The sequence below is a fragment of the Triticum aestivum genome, chromosome 1D, assembly GCF_018294505.1.
Source record: "Triticum aestivum cultivar Chinese Spring chromosome 1D, IWGSC CS RefSeq v2.1, whole genome shotgun sequence".
NCBI lineage: Eukaryota > Viridiplantae > Streptophyta > Magnoliopsida > Poales > Poaceae > Triticum > Triticum aestivum.
The window spans coordinates 470,204,647-470,224,727 of record NC_057796.1 but is presented as its reverse complement, the minus strand read 5'-3'; the positions used below and the strand labels follow the sequence as shown (position 1 = coordinate 470,224,727).

Here is a 20,081-nt window from a genome sequence, read left to right as displayed (position 1 = left end):
AGAGAGAGAGAGAGAGAGAGAGCACGATCCTTCAACAAGGAGTTTAGAGAAGCAAGTTCTGCAATCGCAATAGAGGTTAGTCGATTATGAAGAGCAAGTTCAATCCCATCCTGCAAAATAGTGGCTACCATGGCATTTGGGTTTGTGTGGTGTGAAAAAAGAGAAGGGTACACTAAAGCCAGGGGTTCCGGTTTTAGCCAACGATCTAACCAAAAAAAGTACAACAACCATCTCCAATGGTGCACTGGAAAATCTCTCTCAAACTCTGTAAATGCTTAAAGATGGTTTTAGCCAGGAAGGAGCTATTTTTACCATGCCCAGTGTGAAGGGGTGAGTGGTGTAAGACCCAATCCTTCCAGAGAAGGTTTGTGGAGTGTAAAAATTTATAAATAAATTTCAGCAGTAGACCAAAGTTTTGCGCGCGAAGGTTTTTAACACCCAGACCACCTGCATCTCTAGGGGTACAAACTTTATCCCAAGCAACCAGGCATTTTGCCCCAGAGCAAGTGTCGTCGTTAGACCAGAAAAAAGTACGCCTGTTTGTGGTGTGACTTCCTACCCACACAACGTTCTTAACTTTGTAACACTCGGCAATTTTTGAACATTTCGTTAGAAAAAATAGCCGTCGTCATCATATGGAGAACTCAAAAGATAGGGATGGTTTCATCTATACAGGTCAAATCGATCTTCTGTCTTGAAAAAAGTTACTGAATGTGCTTAGAATATCCAATATAAGAGCATGGCTAATAGTACAACCAATTTTTGGCTATATGAAGTTGTCATTTTATCTATAACAATCATTCATAATCACACACATAGTAAGATTGGCTATAAGGTTGGCTATAAGATTAGTATTTATTCCACCTTTTGACTTTCTCTTTCATCATATTTATTGTATGTACTTAGAAGCACGCGTAAAGGCAGGCTCTTGCTTTAGAGCATGGTTAATAGTACAACCAACTGCTCGCTATATGATATTGCCATGTCATATATAACCAAACTTACAACCGGCAAGTACAATAGTTAAATGTAAATAAGTACTAGTTTATTGATACATGGTCCACCTTCATCTCTCACAAAGTCTTTGGGAGCACGTTCTGTAGTAGGCTGTCAGTTTGTAGCCCGCTTCTTCTCTTTTCTCTTCTCTCTCTGCCAACTAAGTAAAAATATATTATTTAAAATCTTACAGCCCGCCTACGACACCTTATTGTACTTGCTCTTAGAACCCACTCCCCTTAGTTTTTCATGCATCTCCCCTCCACATAGACAAAATTGCCATGTAAACGGACTATAAGCGGATGTGAAGTTTTTGCACCCGAGCTCAAATGAGCTCGGATGAAGTCTAAATTAAAAAAATGTTCAAAAAATCTGAATTTTTTATGGCAAACTTTGGAAACAAATCTAAGAGCTTGCCAAGTTTCATCATGAAATCACATTTGTGGAAGACATGGCAAAAAAACAAAATCGATACTCTAAAAATGCTACTTTCGGAAGCATTTTGGAGAACTAATTTTGTTTTTTTGCCACAACTCCTACAAATGTGATTTCGTGCTGAAATTTTTCAAGCTTTTACAACATTTATCAAAGTTTACCGTAAAAAAAATTCAGATTTTTTAAACATTTTTAAAATGTTTTTCGAGCTACTGTTTATCTCGAGCTCATTTGAGCTCGGGTGTAGAAGGGCACTTTCGACTATAAGCCTGCTATTGTACTTGCTCTAAGTGAATGTTGATGCCGTCACATTCTCTCTAGAACTGCAGTCTCATTCAGTCTATTTGGTTGATGATATATTCATGGTAAGGGTGAGGAGGAAGAGGGAAAACAAGATAAGGCCTCTCTGGCCCTAGTTGTGTACCTATAGAATTTATTTTTTCTTCAGAAATGATACGTACAGATTTTTTTTTTCTCTTCAGAAAGGAGGTTAGCCTGAGGGCATTGAGACAAGACAACTCTTGAATACATTTTGACAAGTTTTAAATTTTTCTCACGTTTCAAATATTAAAACTTGATAATCGTTATATTAAGTTTTCACCAAGTTTTATTTAGTTCCATTTGCTCTTAGGATTAGGGCTTAGGGCTTTGAAACCAGTTGAATGTATCCCGCGCTCTCGTCTCTCAATGGTTACATCAATCAAAAGGTCCTAAGTATGATCCTCCGCACATTGTAAAGAGCACCACATATTACATCATGTATTTCTCCCAAAAAAAGGATACATCATGTATATGTGAAGATAATGTGCTAATAGTTTGAAAACTATGAAAGACTCAATAAGATACATGGAATACATATGCAAACGATTCAGGAACATATGGAATACATATGCAAACGATTCAGGAACATATGTTTTGGAGAGAAAAAAACCATGATGTATATGTCTACTGCTCCAAATAGGAATAGGATCATAGGCGGACGCGTCCCCAACGTTCGCAGCCGTCCGCATGGTTGGAAATAATCTAATCGTTTATTGTTGGTGCATTCAGTTATTATACGATGCTAATACAAATCACGCGCGTCACGGATGCGTACGCCTGCATTTTCTAGCTCCAAAGTCCAAACTAGCCAACATATATTACCCAGAAGACCAGAAACGTAGCTGTGTTTGAGCATGGAGCAGAGAGACGAAAGGACCACCTTCTCCTGTTTGCTTGATCGGAATCTATATATTCACATTTATAGAATAGCTCAAGTGCATACGGAAATCCAAGAACAATGTTTCTTTATCTCGTCTTTCTAGCTAATTGAACACGATACACCACCCAACACATGACAGACGGCAGACACCCCGCACATACGGTTGCAAGCATGTGATAATAGCTATAACTAGCGACATTATTCAGTCACATCGGGACATCAAAGAAAGCATCGGGACACAGTTTGAAAAGTAGCCCAGGGAGCTGAACTGATTGCTCCCTCTTTTGCAAGTTGTTGATATACTGCAGTTGTTGGGGCGCATCCATCCATCCATCCATCCATCCAAAATTCTTATCATATTCCTACCCCGCCCAAGGAGTAACTTACGTAAAACATTCAACGTCGAGAATGCACGCATTGCATGCATGTTAAAACGTACGATCAAGTTAGAACTTGGCCTATAAATGCAGCCCTCGTATCCTCACAGTGCTCACTCATCAGCCTCTTAGGAACATGGCTTCTTCCTCCTCCCCCTCCTCCCCAATCGCCCTCGCCACCTTGGCCGTGCTGCTGGCGGCCGTCTGCCTCCTCCACGCCGGCGGGGGCGCGGCGGCGGAGGAGCTGTGCGTGGACTACTACGACGACACGTGCCCGGGCGCGTACAAGATCGTGTAGCGTGTCCTGGTGCAGGCGCAAAGGTCGGACCCGCGCATCTTCGCCAGCCTGATGCGCCTCCACTTCCACGACTGCTTCGTGCAGGGCTGCGACGCCTCGCTGCTGCTGGACACCTTCGACGGCATGGAGACGGAGAAGGACGCGACTCCCAACAAGGGCTCCGCGCGCGGCTACAACGTCGTTGACGCCGCCAAGGCCGCCCTGGAGGCCGCCTGCCCCGGCGTCGTCTCCTGCGCCGACATCCTCGCCATCGCCGCCGAGATCTCGGTCGAGCTGGTACGTACGTCCCGATCGTCCTAGTTAAGTCAAGTACTACAGTGATCAGACTACTCAGGTAGCTTCCAGGTGATCCGACGAGTCGTGTGACTTGTATCGTCTGTCGGTACACAAATAATTAAAGGACACATATACATGCATTGCATGCAACTATGCAAGTAAATCGATGGACTGGCTGCTGATTTGGCATATACTATATGTGTATATATGCAGTCCGGAGGACCCGGATGGGGTGTGTTGCTGGGGAGGCTAGACGGCTTCACTTCCAACTTTCAAGAAGCCGGGAACCTACCAGGACCATTCGACGGCCTGCCGCTGCTGAAGCAAAAGTTCGTGAACCTCGGGCTTGACAACACCGACCTCGTCGCCCTCTCAGGTAAACAAACGTCTCGCGCACATAAATAACATCGAAAACTAGTACTATTAGATGTACGAAAATGTTGTTCTTCCATAAAACTTGTACTCTTTACGTACTAGTGCGTTCCCATGTGTAACTGCTTCGCTGATTTTAGCTAACTGCCACAAAATGAACTAGTGTGTAAAACCTTTTGTAGAACGTGTACGTAAGAATAGCATTGCTCTTAGATGTATACTTCAGTTACTGATTTATAAATCGAGATGGGGCTGTTTTGTTTTTTTTGGAACTTAGACGGGGCGGTTATATATGGTCATCCATGCATGGTCTCACGTCCAATATTAACCTTGTCTGCTTTGTTTAATGTCTAGGCGCCCACACTTTCGGCCGTGTGCAATGCCAGTTCGTCACGGACCGGTTGTACAACTTCAGCGGGACGAACCGGCCCGACCCAACCCTCAACCCGGCCTACCGGGCCTTCTTGTCACAGAGATGCCCAAGGAATGGCGTTGGATCGTCCCTGAATGACTTTGACCCGACGACCCCCGACAGGTTCGACAAGAACTACTTCACCAACCTCGAGGTGAATCGTGGTTTCCTCCAGTCAGACCAGGAACTCAAGTCGGACCCCGGCGCGGCAGGGACGACGGCACCCATCGTCGACCGGTTTGCGGGCAGCCAGGACGCCTTCTTCAAGGCCTTCGCGCAGTCGATGATCAAGATGGGAAACCTGGGGCCGATAAGGAACCCCTCCCAGGGAGAAGTCCGAAACCGTTGCGCGTTTGTCAATCCGGATTAGGGGGGAGACCACGTGTCATGTAGATACACTCTACACGTGTGGCATGTGATGTGCATGTGCTCATGGAGGTAAGGATGAGTAATGAATTTGTCTCTTATTGTCCAGCGCAATAATTGGTATGTGTGTCAACCAATGTAAATGTTTCATGCATGCCATGCTTGCTTGTTATTCGATGTGGAATGAAATGCAAATTTTATTTGCATGTACTTTCGTGTGTACGCATCATCAAACAGTTGAAAAAGGTGTTCATTGCCGAGTGCCTGAGTCCGGTTCAATGTGATGTGAAGCTTGGCGACCAAGTCGAGTCAGGTGGTTTGTTTGGTCTCTCTTTCTGACATAGCTCCCAATTTCATTACATCAATGAAACTCCTTTCGACAGGATTTCATCAATGAAACTGATAACACGGTGTTGTGACTCAAACGGGTTTAGGTAGATATTTAATTTTTGGTCTCCTTACCTCATCTCATTTATGAGCTTGATAATCATTTCATAGTTTCATGCAGATTTAGTGTTAACACATGATTATTGACCGTGCTGCCACGACGAAGTGTGGATTTTTGGCATAATGATTAGTATTAGTAGAAAGGAAAGCACAATTTTGATGCATGTTAATGGTGTTATTTATTGTATTGTTAACAAACAACTATAAATAACTATTAACGAGCTCTTTTTGTGGTATATGTGATCATTTTATATAAACTGAGCATTTTATTGGTTAGGCTTGGCTTGTGATAATCTAAGCCGAGGTCACTTTGTTTGTCGTGTTTTTTTTCTCTATTCAGCTTACACGCTTGTAAGTCGAGTACCAGTGAATTTACGCCCGACTTTCATCTACATACATGACAACTTATAATTTTCCTATAGTGAATGTATGTTTTTCCTGTAGTGCTACACTGACTTCACCAAACCAAATTTCCCATCATTATTAATTGGTAATGTTATCTGGGGAATTTTCCCTGGGGAGGAGGTCCCAGGGAACACCCACACAGTCGTCCGATCAAAATCATGTGGTGGAACACCCAACAGTCGTCCGATCAAAATCATGTGGTGACAATTTTCTGGAAAAAAATTTGCATTTTAAAAATTCTAGACCCTGTTTATCTGATCTAATTATGCATTTGTGGCACTAATTATCCCATCTAATGAAAAGTCATCTAGATTACCCATTTAAAAAAATTAGACCCTGTTTTTCTGATGCATGTCATTTGGAAAGGTGTGAGGTGATGATTGAGACTAAAAAATATCAGGACAACAACTAGGAATCGACCAGATGGTGAAGAGAAGGACGCACATTATTGTGGATGAAACCTTTTGATATTTGCATATTTTGACGCACCACATAACCTAACACACCGGGCTATTCTATAATACGTACCACAAATGCACAACTATGGGGTAAAGAGTGAAATTCACTAACTAAAACTGCAAGGAAAAATGTTTGTAAATGACATCCCTTTGTGGAAATGTTCGCCGGCTATTTGGATCCATGTTAGAGCATCTCTAGCAGACCCCTTAAAACACATGAAACTGTAAAATAACCGCCGGTTTACAGTTTTAGGCGGGAAAAACGACCCGAATAAAACCCGTAAACAACTCCGACCTGTAATTTTTTTGAAGGGACCCGGAAAACATCCCGGCCGAACCCATGAAAATAAGTATTTCGGAGGCAACCCGAGGGCGCCCTATCTACGCGAAAGACCGTTAGCGGGAGTCCAACTGCCACTGGGATCTTCATGGCTTGCTCTCGGCCGCCTCCCGTCCGTCCCCGGCCGCCGCCCCGTCCGTCTTCGGCCGCCGCCCTGCTCATTCGGGAAGCTGCCTCATCCGTCCGGACCGCCGCCCGTCCATCCCCGGCCGTCGTCGCCGGAAACTCGAGCAGCTACGACGATGAAGGAGCTCTTGGATCAATCCGGCCACGGACGAGCTAGCTAGCAAGTCTGGATCGATCTGGCCACGGACGAGCTAGCTAGCTCCTGGATCCATCCGGCCACGAACGAGCTAGCTAGCTAGCTAGCAAGCTCCTGGATCCATCCCGCCACGGTCGAGCTAGCTAGCTCCTGGATCCATCCAGCCACGGTCGAGCTAGCTAGCTCCAGGATCCATCCGGCAACGGGGAGCTGACTCCTAGATCCCAATGGGGAGCGACTACGGCTACGAGAGCTAACTAGGAACACGGGCAAGAGGAAGAAGAAGACGAGGGGAAGAATATACGCGAATATTCGGTTTTAGAGTCTAAGTTTAAAGGGTATGTTCTGCCGTAGCTCAAACCGACCATTAAAATGCGTTTTTCGTGAATTGAAACCGTGTTTTCTATTCTGCGGTTTAAGGGTCTGCTAGAGATGCTCTTAATAGGTCTGACTGGATTCAAGTGTGAATGTGTCATGGCGTGCGGGTGTCTGACCTAAAAAAATCATGTGTGTGTGCAATGGAATCGCAATGAAAATTAGCACATGGAGTACTACGTAATATGAATCGAAACTTCATCATTTCGCCGGCCTCCCCGGATCATTGGAGAACAGCTAGGGTATCACCGGGTTTGATCTTGTGGAGTGGGCGCCAGATATGGCGCCGCGATGATCCGCGCGAATCGTTGATTATACATAGCAGCGTATGAATTAATCGGAGGCTCATACAGTCTTTTCTCAGCACGAATCGTTGATATGCAATATTAAAATATATTCCCTTAATAAAATAATTAAAATATAGCCGCGTATGAAATCGATCGGCTCATGCAGCAGGCTTTTCTCCACGTTTGTGATCTTCCGTGATCCGCCTCACGTTATTGCTAGGTACTGAATTGCTAGGTAGGTGGCACAGCCTCACACATGACATGATTCACATTCATTAATTTGTTTTTTTAGTTTAGCAAATGATTCTAAATTAATTATATTATCGCCTTCTTCCACGTCTACATTTGCTGCACCCATCTCGCCGACTTAGCTCCACAGTCCACAGCTAGCTAGAGCAGCAACAGCAAGCACCATGGCAACGTTGCACATTTTCTTCCTTATTGCGACTACGATCCTCTTCGCCCTCCTCTTACTCCTCCGTTTCCGCCGTGTTCAGGGCGACGGCAGGCGCCTCCCGCCGGGCCCGCCGTCCCTGCTCTTGCTCTTCATCGCGGCGTGGCTAGGGCTCACCAGCTCGCCGGCCGAGGCGGAGCCCCTGCTCCAACGCCTTGTCAGGCGGTACGGCCCCATCGTGTCGTTGCGAGTGGGGTCGCGGCTGGCCATCTTCGTCGCCGACCGACGCCTCGCACACACCGTTCTCGTCCAGCGCGGGGCGGCCCTGGCCGACCGCCCCAGCTTCGCGTCGGCCAGGATCCTCGGCGCGGACGACAATTACTCCGTCACCCGCGCCGGCTACGGGCCGGTGTGGCGCCTCCTGCGCCGCAACCTCGTCGCCGGGACGCTGCACCCGTCGCGCGGCCGCCGGTTCACGCACGCACGCTTCTGGGCGCGCCACGTGCTCGTCGATAAGCTGCGGCGCCTGGCCGACGACGGTGAGGCGCCTGCCCCGGTCACGCCCACGTTCCAGTACGCCGTGTTCTACCTGCTTCTGATCATGTGCTTCGGCGAGAGGCTTGACGAGAAGGTGGTGCGCGCCATCGCCGCCGCGCAGCACGAGCAGGTGCGATACATGTTCAGCAAGATGTCCGTCTTCGCCTTCCTCCCGTCGGTCGCCGAGCACCTCTTCCGCGGACGCGTCCGGAAAATGCTCTCCCTGCGCCGGCGGCAGAAGGAGTTGTTCCTACCGCTGATCAACGCGCGTAGGGAGTACAAGGACAAGAAACGCGGCGGCGAGCGCGAGCCGAGGCGGAGCAAATCGGAGACCACGTTGGAGCACTCGTACGTGGACACGCTGTTCGACGTCAGGCTCCCCGAGGAGGGCAACCGCCCACTCACCGACGACGAGATGGTCAACCTCTGCTCGGAGTTCCTCACCGCCGGGGCTGACACCACCTCCACCGCACTGCACTGGATCATGGCCGAGCTGGTGAAAAACCAGGCCATCCAGGAGAGGCTCTACAAGGAGATCAAAGCCAAGACAAAAGACGGCCATGAAGAGGTATCCGAGGAAGACATTCAGAGCATGCCTTACCTCAAGGCGGTGGTTCTTGAGGGCTTGCGGAAGCACCCGCCCGTGCACTTCGTGCTGCCGCACATGGCAGCGGAGGACGTGGAGGTCGGCGGGTACCTCGTCCCCAAGGGTGCCACGGTGAACTTCATGGTCGCCGAGATGGGGAGGGACGAACGGGAGTGGGAGAAGCCCATGGAGTTCATTCCAGAGCGGTTCTCAGGCGGCCGAGGGGTGGACGTGACAGGAGGCAGCACGGGGATCAGAATGATGCCGTTCGGCGTCGGGCGGAGGATCTGCGCCGGTCTGAACATTGCCGTGCTTCACCTGCTCTACTTTGTGGCCAACATGGTGAGAGAATTCGAGTGGAAGGAAGCGGCCGGCCACGAGATCGACTTGGCGGAGAAACTCGAGTTCATGGTCGTCATGAAGAAGCAGCTGCGCCCACGCCTTGTGCCCCGAAAACCCAACATGCAAACTGAAGGACACATGTAAAAAAAAATTGAGCAACCAGCCACCTCGTTGGTTTTCATTAAATAAACCGCCAAACATAATACCCGCGCGTTCCCGCGTAAATATGTTGCAATATTATTTCACTAAGATGTGGTTGTATGAAACATTTGATTTAATAATATATGAACAAATAAACATATTATACATTGCATTGGATTATGATTGTATAGTTGAAAAAATGTTTATTGAATATAGGTAGCCTAATATAACGGAATTTGTTTCTCATGCGTGTTGGGTGGGCCTTTGATGAGGTGACATGTGTGGGTAGCTTTTGTGTGCATGTTGAAATAAATAGGATTAGTGGGCATCAACTAACAATGAAAAATAATTCACTACTCCCGATTATTTTCAAAACTTCCAGAAAGTTTTACAAATTTCACAACTCCTGAAGTTTGTTTGAAACTACCAAAAGTTGTGACTTTCGGAAATTTGTAATTTCCCCTGGGAACAGAAAGTCAGTAAACATGAGGCACGCGGTGGAAAAGTCGACAGGTGTGGCGCCTCTGCATGCCGGCGACAGCCAGCCCTCCCAATGCCAAACCGCCTCCTGCATAGTAAACTCGTGGATTTTAAAAACATTTGAAAAGTTTCAGAAATTCCACAACTCATGAATTTTCTTTGGAAGTAGTATCAAATTTTGGTTTTTAGGGAAAGTATCAAATTTCATGAAATTTCAGAAATTATGAATTCTTTTGGAGGAAAAACGAACCGAAAGCAGGGCCCACCAACCGGAATGCGCATAGATGGAAAACTCATCTGATGGGCCCCCTGCATGCCGATATTTGATACTACATTCTTTTGGAGCTCGCCGCCGCCGGCCTTCTTGCTGCGGCCGCGAGGAACACGCCCGGTGCTCCGCTGCGACGTCGGCTTCTCCCTCACTTGCAACAAGGTGAATCGGCCGCTTCTTTTCCCCAAAATTCAGGGGGCCTCCCCCGGTCTGTAGCCTAAAGTATGGGCCGTGGCTTAGGCAGTTAGCGAGGCGTGTAAGCAGGCAAAGGTAGCGATTCTTCCTATTCCATTACGTAGAGATCGTACGCCGTCCTTTTCTTTCTTATTTCTTTCCTAATTTCGAACGCCAGCTCGTCGCCTCGTCGAGTCGATGCCGATCTCTATTCCTGTGCTTCCCGATCACAAGATGCGTTGAGTACTCAGTAGGCGGCGCTGCTTTCCCTCCCGGCTTCGGGCGATGGACATGCACACACGCATCGCCGATTCGTCGAGCGCTAGAGCCAGACGCGAGTCCACATCGTCAGTATAGGCTCATCGCTGAACGCCCTACCGCCAAAGATGATCCAATCCATCCAAGGTATATTATATTACTACTAGTCCCTACTCCTTCCGTCCATGAAAAAATGTACTTTCCAACAAAACTTTTTTACGTTTGACCGTATTTATATAATAATAGAGCAATATTTATGCCATAAAATTAGTAGCGTTAGCTTCATCATAAAATATATTTTCATCATATACCTATTTGGTTTCACAAGCATTGATATATTTTTGCACAAACTCGGTCAAACTTTGAGATAGTTTGACCCTCCAACAAAGTTGGAAGTACACTCTTTCAAGGACGGAGGGAGTACTCCCTATGAGTTTAGTACTACTGATTAAGTAATTTATCCTTTGCATACATGGTGCATAGCTGGCATCCAAGGTATATTATTTTCAGCACATTGAAAGAAGATAATATAGTGTTTAGATGAGTTGATACAATCAGAGGGACGCTCTTGATGAAAGTTTCAAAACTAATGCGGGTGCTTCACTGATCCCAAATGGTAAATTGACGATTGTTGTGGAGGAAGAGGAACAAATTGATGGGAATTCTGAATATGAACAAGAGGAAAATGTTGACATGAATATCGGTCATAAAAAATGTAACTGGCGCTGTTAGTGGTGATGATCATCCTGTCTTGCTTTTTTTTTTTACTAAAAGATTATCAAGTTCACTTTGTCAGATAGTGTAATGTCTACTATGGTGATTTTCAAACAATTCAAGTCGACGTTTATCCTAATGCCTCTTTTGCTTATCATCTTATTTATTGTCGCATCAGTTGAAAGAAGTTTTACAAAACTACAATTACTGAAGACTATTTGAGATCAACAATGACCCTACGGAGTTTAAAGAGTTTGGAAAAATTATGCATCAAGAGGTAATTATTTGATGAGATTGATATCGACCCCCATCATAACTTGCATCGAGGATTTTTAGAATTTTTCTGAAGGTAAAATCTATAATTATTTAATATTTATATTGTTTTGATGTATTTAAGTGTTTATCAGTAATATTTCATATGTACATATATCATTATTATTACTATATTTTTAATTCTAGGGGCCCCGAGTTTTGGATTCGCCCCGGGCCCCCAAAATTTCAGGACCGGCCCTGGGTTTAGAGAGATATGTTCTGGTGTTTCTCAAGTGCTAGCTGCCTGAGAGTTGTCGATGTTACCACTCCTTGGTTATGTGTATGTAGCATTATTTGCTACCTTCAGCAAGATGCCGCTTCTGGTATTCATCTCTAACTTTTGATAATTCAAAAAGTTTCTTCTATTTAAGCTCCTAAAATTTTGTTCGACGATTCTATCAAGGCTGGGGGAGGGGGAGGGGGGGGGGAGCAACTGCCCCCACCCCCTAGGATACACATAGCTATGTCGTTGATTATAAAACGAATTATCAACATGATAAATTCAGATGTTATTTAACAAAAATGTTATATCAACTGTCAACATGTCTGTAGTGAACTTCATTAATAGTGTATGACAATATTACTTGGTCATCTGAAGTATATATGATGGTAATCCGAATTTTGTAGGTACGTCAAAAATGGACAGACGAGTACACATCATATAAGTACCCATCAGACTGCCTTGAGGAAGTGAAAACATGTGTCAGCATTGGACTAAGGTGTGTGGAGCATGATCGAAACAGAAGACCCTCGATGGAGGCTATTGTTAACGAGCTCAACAAAGTGCATGTAGGTTAACCGGTAGATGTATCCTTTTCGGAAAAAAAAAACGGTAGATGTATGAAAACATCAGTCCTTTGTTTGTACCATTTATGTTTAAAGAAAATTTGTTGGAGATATTTTCTTTTGAAAATAATCAAATATTCAGAAATCTAGCGCCCACCAAAGATTCAGTATTGTACTTAGATAAATATATCGATCAGCCAAATCCCTTGTGCATGTGTGGATGTGTTCACTAAATTATGATTTCTCCATATATCCATTTAAATCAAAGATTTTTAAAATCCATATGGCTCGTATTTTTAAAAATTATTTTGACAAATTGCACATTCATTTGAAGTCTCCTGACCGCTTCGCAAACTGGCTGCTGACGGACAGACCATCGGCATGTATAATGTGCCGCAAACTTACCAAGAGAGTGTGACACTAAAGGCGGACTCCCTCCCGCTCTCCAACTCCGCTCCAGAGCAGAGCAACATGCAGTATTAATTTGAGGAGCTGCTAATACGGTGCTCCACCCGCTCCGCTCCCGAGTGGAGGAGTGAAGGGCTACCGAACACAGCCTAACTTCCCAACGGACTATGCGCCATGATTTTTTCTTTCTTTTGAGGAATCACGCATCTTAAGTATATTACTCAATGTCTATAGACAATCATTAAGGTGGGTATAGACGTGTTTCACATAATTACATTAGCACGTTGGGATAGGTAGCTGCCACGAGAAAGCAGCCACCTTATTATCTACCGGCTTCTTTAACCGGTAAGACCAAATTAGATCATCTAATTTACAAATTACAAACCAACAGATTGTTTATCTTCTGGTTAAAGAAGATTAGTTGTCCTCTGGTGCTACCTCAGGCTCCTCCTTTGTAAGCTTAGAGCATCTCCAACAGCCGCGTCAAAAGGCGCGCGCGCGGGTAAACTTGGTTTTTAGCGCGTGCTGGACGGTTTCCCGCGCTCCAGCGGTGGCGGGAAACAAGCGCAAGCGGGAAACAATTGCGCGCGCAGGGGAAAGGGCGGCAGCTCGCGCCTACTTTTGGCGCGCCGATTCCGGCGCGCCTATAAATTGCGACGCTCGCCACGCGCCTATCCACACTGCCACGCGTGCCTTGTAGCTTCTTCGCCGCTCCAGCGCGTCCACCACTTCCTCTCCTCGCCACTCCAGCGCCCCGCCACCGACGCGCCACCATGCCGCCGCGCCGCCGAGGAGCGTTGGGCTACCGCGGCGTCCGCCAGCGCCCCAACGGCTGGTACTCCGCCGAGATTCGGTCCGGCGACGTCCGGCTCGGCCTCGGTACGTTCCGGACCTTGCACGAGGCCGCACGCGCCTACGACGCAGCGGCGTGCCTCCTGGGCAGGCCGCGCCAGCAGATGAACTTCCAGAATGTCCAAACGAGCCAGCAGGCGCAGGACGTCGCCCCTCCGCCTTGTCTTATCACGGACCAGGACCGTGCGGAGCACGCTCGGCGGCAGCGCCGCCTCCTCGCCGCCGAGGAGGACGAGCGGGCCATGGCGGAGTGGCGCCGGCCCCACCCGTAGGACGTCGCCAACGAGAAAGCCTTCTGGGCAAGGCGCCGCGAGGAGACGGCAAGGCGCCGCGCGGAGCGGTTGGACAGGCGTCGGCGGAAGGCCCTGGCGTTATCGCAGTGCGAAATCGTTGAAAATGGTGGGCAGTCGATTTTTCCGGCTAATGATGACCGTTGGGAAGACATGTGGCTCGATACCTCGGACCAGACCAGTGAGGATGGCGATGATGATGATGACGACTGGGAGTAGGCTGTAGTTGCACTATGTAGTTGCACTATCTAGTAGTTTTTTTTAAATCGTTGCACCGTAGTTTTTACCTATCTATGCTATGGAACTATGTAAAATATCTATGTATTGTTTTGATCTATGAATTTTATTTATTGTTTTATTAAAAAAATGTACGCAATGTTTAGCGCGCGCTGCATTTTAGCGCGGCCGCTGGAGCTACGCGCGCGCGCTTAATTTTAGCGCGGCTGCTGGAGCCAGCACTGCCGGCCACGCCAAACCAGGCGAAGGGCACGCGGCAAATGAGTTTTTAACGCGCGGCGCTGTTGGAGATGCTCTTATGGAGATCCACCACAGGGGCGTATGACAACTCCATCCAGTGATCCAGAGCGTGTAGCCGGAGCAAGTTTTGAAGAAGTCCAACGATCAAGACATGGATATTACCATGTCTCGGATAAAGAGGTAGAGGAAAAATAAGGAGGCACATTGAGGTAAGCAGCCCAAGAATTAGTAAGCTGAACAACGGATTTAAAAATAAATGCTTGCCCAGACAGAAATTGTCTTATGGCTGTGCGTCGCTCGATGCAGAGGCCCGGGGATATCCTCCTTGTTGAAAAAGGATAGAAAGTGTCTTGCTTGCCATTCATCAACCATCACCACCAATATAAGATACCAAAGGAAGTTGTTGGTACCCTCACTTCCCCATTTCGTGAGGTGGTTAATGAGGAATTAGAGCATAAACCTGCAACCCAGGCCAACAAGAGACAATCAAGCTGGCCCCGGGGGGCAGGAAGGAAAGCAGCAGGGGAAGAAAAAAGACCTGAAGCCATCCATGATCGACACAAATTCAGAAGCTTTTGCTAGGGTTGGTCTCTCTGTGGTTGGTCTCTCTGGATTTATGGCTGTTGCAAGAGCTTTGGCTAACTGGCATTGTGTGTCAGTCAGTAGATTGTCACTTGTTTGCCTGATTGTGGGACTAGGACTAGGAGAACCGACAGTGGAACATCTTAAAACTGGAAACGAGAGAAGTGCTTGACATGAACTATGCCAGGAAAATTCTGTTCGAGAAGGTTCAGTAAGTTTGAGTACTTGCCATCTGTAGGGGCTTCAGGCGGCATCCTCATTGCTTGGAGTGAGAGGCTATGTGAAGGAGAGATAGCTTTCCAGAATGAGTATTACCTCTCAGTTCAGTTCAGTAGCAATTTGTCTTGTGACACTTGGGTTCTGACAAATGCATATGGACCTTGTCCACAGATACTTCCCCCAAGCTGTTTTTTTTTAAGCCACAGCCAAACCACTGTAAATTTCTCACATCAACTACTAACAGTTACTGCCAACAGATGGTAAACACAAACCCGGGAATACGCCCGACTGCTACGAGCAGGTGAACAGATGAGCTCATACTGAACAAGAACGTGAAACCAACAAATTTCTCATATTTTCATATCGATCGCAAACATGCAAATGCAAGTCCACAACAAGGTTACAAGCAAGCATACGCGTCCATTAAAAATGGGACAAATGCCGACAATCATCATCACTCGACTAACCTACAGTCTTATTTCATCACGATCATCATCCAGCTGAAAAAAGTAGGCTGGAGGATACGTAGTACCAATCTGCCGGCTGATAAAAGATGCCAGAGCAAATACCGGAGGGAAGTTCAAAAATGAGCTTCCCATCACAATAAGATCGCCACACGGTATATCACATGAGAAAGTCGCAGGAGCAGATGGAGTGCTTCACATGCGACTTCTCCATCGTCGACTAGCCAGACCAAGCCGCATTGCCAACAGAGCTCAGCCCATCATGGAAGGTGTTGTACTCTACAGGCTGGCCTGCAGCCACCATTCGGCGCGGCATGTTCTCAGCATGATCGTTCAAGTAACCCATTCGAGCAGCCTTGTCAGCCATGTCTGCAGGGTGATTCTGCACGGGCTGGGGTCCTAGATGATGGAGCATCATCGGAGCACTGGCCTGCTGTGCTTGCTGAGGAAGGACAGCAACAAAAGTGGCAGCACTGTTGGGAGGGCTCCCATATACGGTGTTGTAGGCCTGGGCACCACCCTGGACTGAATAGGGACCAACCTTGCATTGCTGAGGTGCAAATGAGCCATTGCCAGGCGAATGGAACTGCTGGGTCTGCTGGTGCTGGATGTGATGTTCTGCAATAGGAACAGCAATGGCGCTGCTTTGCACGTAAACAGGAGCAGCTTCATGGTGCTTTCGCTGGGAAGAAGAGATCGTAGAATAGGCAGGCTGCACAACCATGCCTCTAGAAAGTGCCTCGGTGTTACCACATGCGGGCTGTTGGGATCCGTAAGGAGGATAGAACAGGGCGACATGAGGTGCACTTTGGGCCTGCGGAGAAGATGTTTGCAGTTGAACCATCTGAGCTGGAACTTGCTGCATGTTGTGGTACTGCTGCTGTTGTGCCACCTGTGGCTGTGGTTGTTGTTGTGGTTGCCTTGCCTGCGAGTGAACATCCTGGACAGTCTGATGTTGCCAATGGTGCTGAGCTTGGATGTAGAACTCTGGTGCCTGACTAGTTATCGGAGGTACCTCAACTACAGTCTGTGGCTGGGGGTTCTGGGCCTGCGGTTGCATAGACTGCGGTGCAGGTTGAAATGTTTGGGCCTGCCTGCGCTCAGGTTGGCATTGATTTTGCGCGCGGTAAACAGTAGACTGGTTCAAGTGTTGCTGGTCTTGTTGGGTGCTCAAAGAGACAGGCACAAGTTGCTGTAGAATAAGCCCGTTGCAACTTTGGAATTGCATAGCAGGAGACTGATTTACTTGGTGCAGCGGGACAAGGGCAAGCTCATGCTTTGCACCTGGGAAACTGCCATCATTTTCCCTGGCCATGAAAACTGATGGGGCAGTACCTTCACTCTTTTGTGCAGGATCTTCATATACAATCTGAAGTTTAGCTAGCTCGTTCTGAGTTTCAGCAAGCTCTTGCTTATCCTGCAGAACTTGTACACATTTCTGAACCTGCACCAAAGTAGGTTCCATCATGAGTTGTGCACTGAAGAACATTACAAGAGCTAACGGGTCATAGTTACTGAAAGGAAGTGGTAAAATATAAATACAAACTGGGTGTAAGGTAAGCTATTTGGCTTGATCGACTAGCACTAAAATGTTTACATAATCAAGCTTTGCTTAAAATTCCCTGTGGTGCCTAACATGACAAAAGAAAAAGAGGCAGTTAGCAAGAACTCACAGCCCTAAAACATGATTAAGCAATCACATGAAGCCAGTTAATTAGTCGTTGTCGTTGTGAAACTTATCACAAAATTAACTTCCTGTAGTATTACCAGATGTAATGCTACGTAGACTAACTATTGGCCAATCACGCCAAGAGAACCAAAAACAATATATAGGTGTGATATCTTAGAGTAGCTAATCAGTGTGACACAGTAGAAGATGTGCTACTCATAGTTACAACTAGAGGGAATACCCATGTTAACATTTGTCCCCAATAAATAATGCATCAGTCCAGTTGTACTAGATGCAGATGCAGGAAACATAATCTAACTAAAAAAACTTCAAACTAAACCATGAAAACTTCCACAGCTCAAGGCAAACATAATTCACTGTTTAATTATTGATTATATGTGACGAGAAATTTACATACTAGAAAGCAACATAATATAATTTGGCATTCAAAGCTCAATAATTGTGTGTCCCTGTGTCGTTGTAAAACAGGACATACCTCTTTGACGTTCTTGTCAAGGCCACGGAAGTTTAGATTTGCTTCGCTGTGATAATCCATTACATCGCTTCGCAGTTCTCCAATGGACCTTTCAAGCTTATAGCAGTATAACTCCAACTGCGACAGCCTTCCACTGATGACATCCAGTGAATTCACCAGATTTTCTGCTTGTTTGTTCATGCAGCTCTCGATAGCTTCCGTTATAATTTCTTTGGAATGGTTTTCTTGTTCACGCATGCTAACCAATGACCTCAATAATCTGTTGTCCTGAAAATCCTGCTTCGTTGAAGACCAGAAAAATAACTAGTAAGGGCCAGAGGAAATTTAGAGGCACGGGTAAGGTGAAAACAGAAGATGACAAATCTACAGCTAGTCATTCAAGCTCGTCTCAAAGTTGCACGAGCTGACAAGTAACTTAATCTTGAGGCACCATTCCATTACCAACATATTTGATAATAAGGTTGCAGCTGACAACCACAGGTGGCATTACAGAGTATGTACAGCAAGAAATTTCCCGTTAGTAGGTAGTATTAACCCTCACAAGCAGCTTGTTTCAGCTACATGCATTGGATCTAGATAGCGACGGAACTATGTGGATCAAATATGCAAGTTTATCAATAGTTTGACTAGACTCTAGAGACAGAAGCGTGAGGCACCCGCACCTAGAACAATTATCCCGACTTTTGCTGCAAGCAGTTAGTTGAGACATAAATCTCGCTAGCGGGCGGAAATGAAGCATGGAATCGCCGTGTCAGGCTGAATCCTTGGCCCAGATGGGGCGTCACCAGAGTGGTGCAATCTAGTGGAGTAGCATCTTTCAAACTCTTGGAGGTAGAAATGGCAAGCGAGCTCCCAAATCCAGCACAAGGCGGAGAGGACATGCACCTGTCCGCCGTCGCCGCGGCAAATCAGGAGGAGGCAGGCCGCGAACCGCGCCCCAGCGGACGGCGGGCAGACCCAGCGGCCCACCCGTCGTACCAGGCCGCCGCGCACGCGCACGCGCGCGGGACGCAGCGCTGTCCCGGGACCTACTACTCTAGGCGAACAACACAGCAGAAAACACGAGGCGCGGATCTGGCGCGGATCGAGCGGGGAGGACGGGGGAGCTGACCTCTCGGCGGAGCGTGTGGTCGAAGGAGCAGCGGGCGAGGTCGGGGGACAGGCCGAAGGGGCCGGAGACGGAGGCTGGCCGCGCCGGGGACGCCATCAGACGCGATGCTCCGCGATCTGCTTCTCCGCGTATCTCCGGCTGGACTCCGAACGGAAGCGGCGGAGGCGAGGAGGATTTGGGAGGAGGCGTGGGCGGGGAGAGGAGCGGAGGCCAAGGAGGCGGAGGAGGAGTAAAAGCTAAAGAAAAAAGGGAGAAAGGAGGGTGAGGAGGAGGAGTAAAGCTAGGTCGGCGACTTGGTTCGCTCGCTCGCTCGTGGCCGGTGCCGGTGCGTGCCCCCTCCCCCCGCGGGTAGATATAGGCGGGCGGCGCGGTCGCCGTCAGATTTCTGCGGGGGTTCGGTACGGGGCGGCCGCGTGACGGATGGGCCGGGCGTCTCCGGTCAAAATCAGATGCCGCCTCTGTGGTTCGCCCGCCGGTGTTTTTCCTTTTCCCGTGGTGGTGCCGCCAGCGCCGCACACGGACACCGGTGATGAGGCGGCCGCGGGACGGCCACGGATGGTGTGTGCGTGTGTGCGGTGCGGAGACTTTGACGTGGGGACGTCGGGGCGGATGCTTGCGGTGCCCGGCGAGGTAGCGTGCGTGCGTGCGGACAAGTGGATTGCTAGCGTCCGGACCAGCCGATCGGCGGGTCCATGGCCCGTTGTACCCGTCACGTTTTGCCTTTTTAGCTCATCAAGTTGGGCCATTTGACCCACCCATCAAGTTGACGATATCTACTGCATGCATACCGGGTCCGGCGTACTATTATTATCATTTTTTGTGTATAGTACAAAGTTGTGGTCGTGATATATGTGGATATTTATGTTACCGATTCAGGATGAAGGGGCGGTCCGCAAAGGAAAAATCCAGCCGACCAAGTTGGCCTGGAGCGGCTAAAGTAGCCCCACTTGACAAGTCAGACGCCGCCTATCCGGCCCCAACTTGCGCCCCACGACCGATTAAGATACTTTTACTGTGCAACTGGCACCACATCTCACATCTTTTTCGCTCCTCCAACGTACCATTCTCTTGCATGAATGAATTAAAAAGACGCCCATCGATCACGCCCGACGCACCACCACAAGAATGCTGAGGGTTCAATTTCAAAAAAAAAAGAAAAAAGAATGCTGAGGGTTCGCTCTTCTAGATTTGTCGCTGACGGGGAGATCTCA

At 47.6% G+C, this 20,081-nt stretch overlaps 2 protein-coding genes and 1 pseudogene across 2 annotated transcripts; 2 read left to right on the top strand and 1 right to left on the bottom strand.

Moving 5' to 3' along the window:
- The first annotated feature begins 3,145 nt into the window (after positions 1 to 3,145).
- Positions 3,146 to 4,737, top strand: LOC123176520 (peroxidase A2-like; annotated as a pseudogene).
- Positions 4,738 to 7,720: 2,983 nt separating this feature from the next.
- Positions 7,721 to 9,351, top strand: LOC123176507 (cytochrome P450 89A2-like). Its single transcript, XM_044590685.1, has one exon. The coding sequence runs from the start codon at positions 7,721 to 7,723 to the stop codon at positions 9,308 to 9,310; it is 1,590 nt and encodes a 529-aa protein (XP_044446620.1). The 3' UTR covers positions 9,311 to 9,351.
- A 6,112-nt stretch (positions 9,352 to 15,463) lies between these two features.
- On the bottom strand, positions 15,464 to 19,348 carry LOC123183072 (RNA polymerase II degradation factor 1). Its single transcript, XM_044595807.1, has 3 exons — positions 18,871 to 19,348; positions 17,760 to 18,035; positions 15,464 to 17,038 (listed from the first exon to the last, which is right to left on the bottom strand). Exons 1-3 carry the CDS (start codon positions 18,964 to 18,966, stop codon positions 15,815 to 15,817), a joined length of 1,596 nt encoding a protein of 531 aa, XP_044451742.1. The 5' UTR covers positions 18,967 to 19,348; the 3' UTR covers positions 15,464 to 15,814.
- Between the last annotated feature and the right edge of the window lie 733 nt (positions 19,349 to 20,081).

Bases quoted from the DNA above. Each gene is read 5' to 3' on its own strand.
- LOC123176507 (XM_044590685.1), top strand. From the start codon at position 7,721: ATGGCAACGTTGCACATTTTCTTCCTTATTGCGACTACGATCCTCTTC.
- LOC123183072 (XM_044595807.1), bottom strand. From the start codon at position 18,966: ATGGCGTCCCCGGCGCGGCCAGCCTCCGTCTCCGGCCCCTTCGGCCTG. The intron at 18,036-18,870 runs GTCAGCTCCCCC...TCAACGAAGCAG, and splicing joins ACCACACGCTCCGCCGAGAG to GATTTTCAGGACAACAGATT. The intron at 17,039-17,759 runs GTATGTCCTGTT...ACTTTGGTGCAG, and splicing joins TTGACAAGAACGTCAAAGAG to GTTCAGAAATGTGTACAAGT.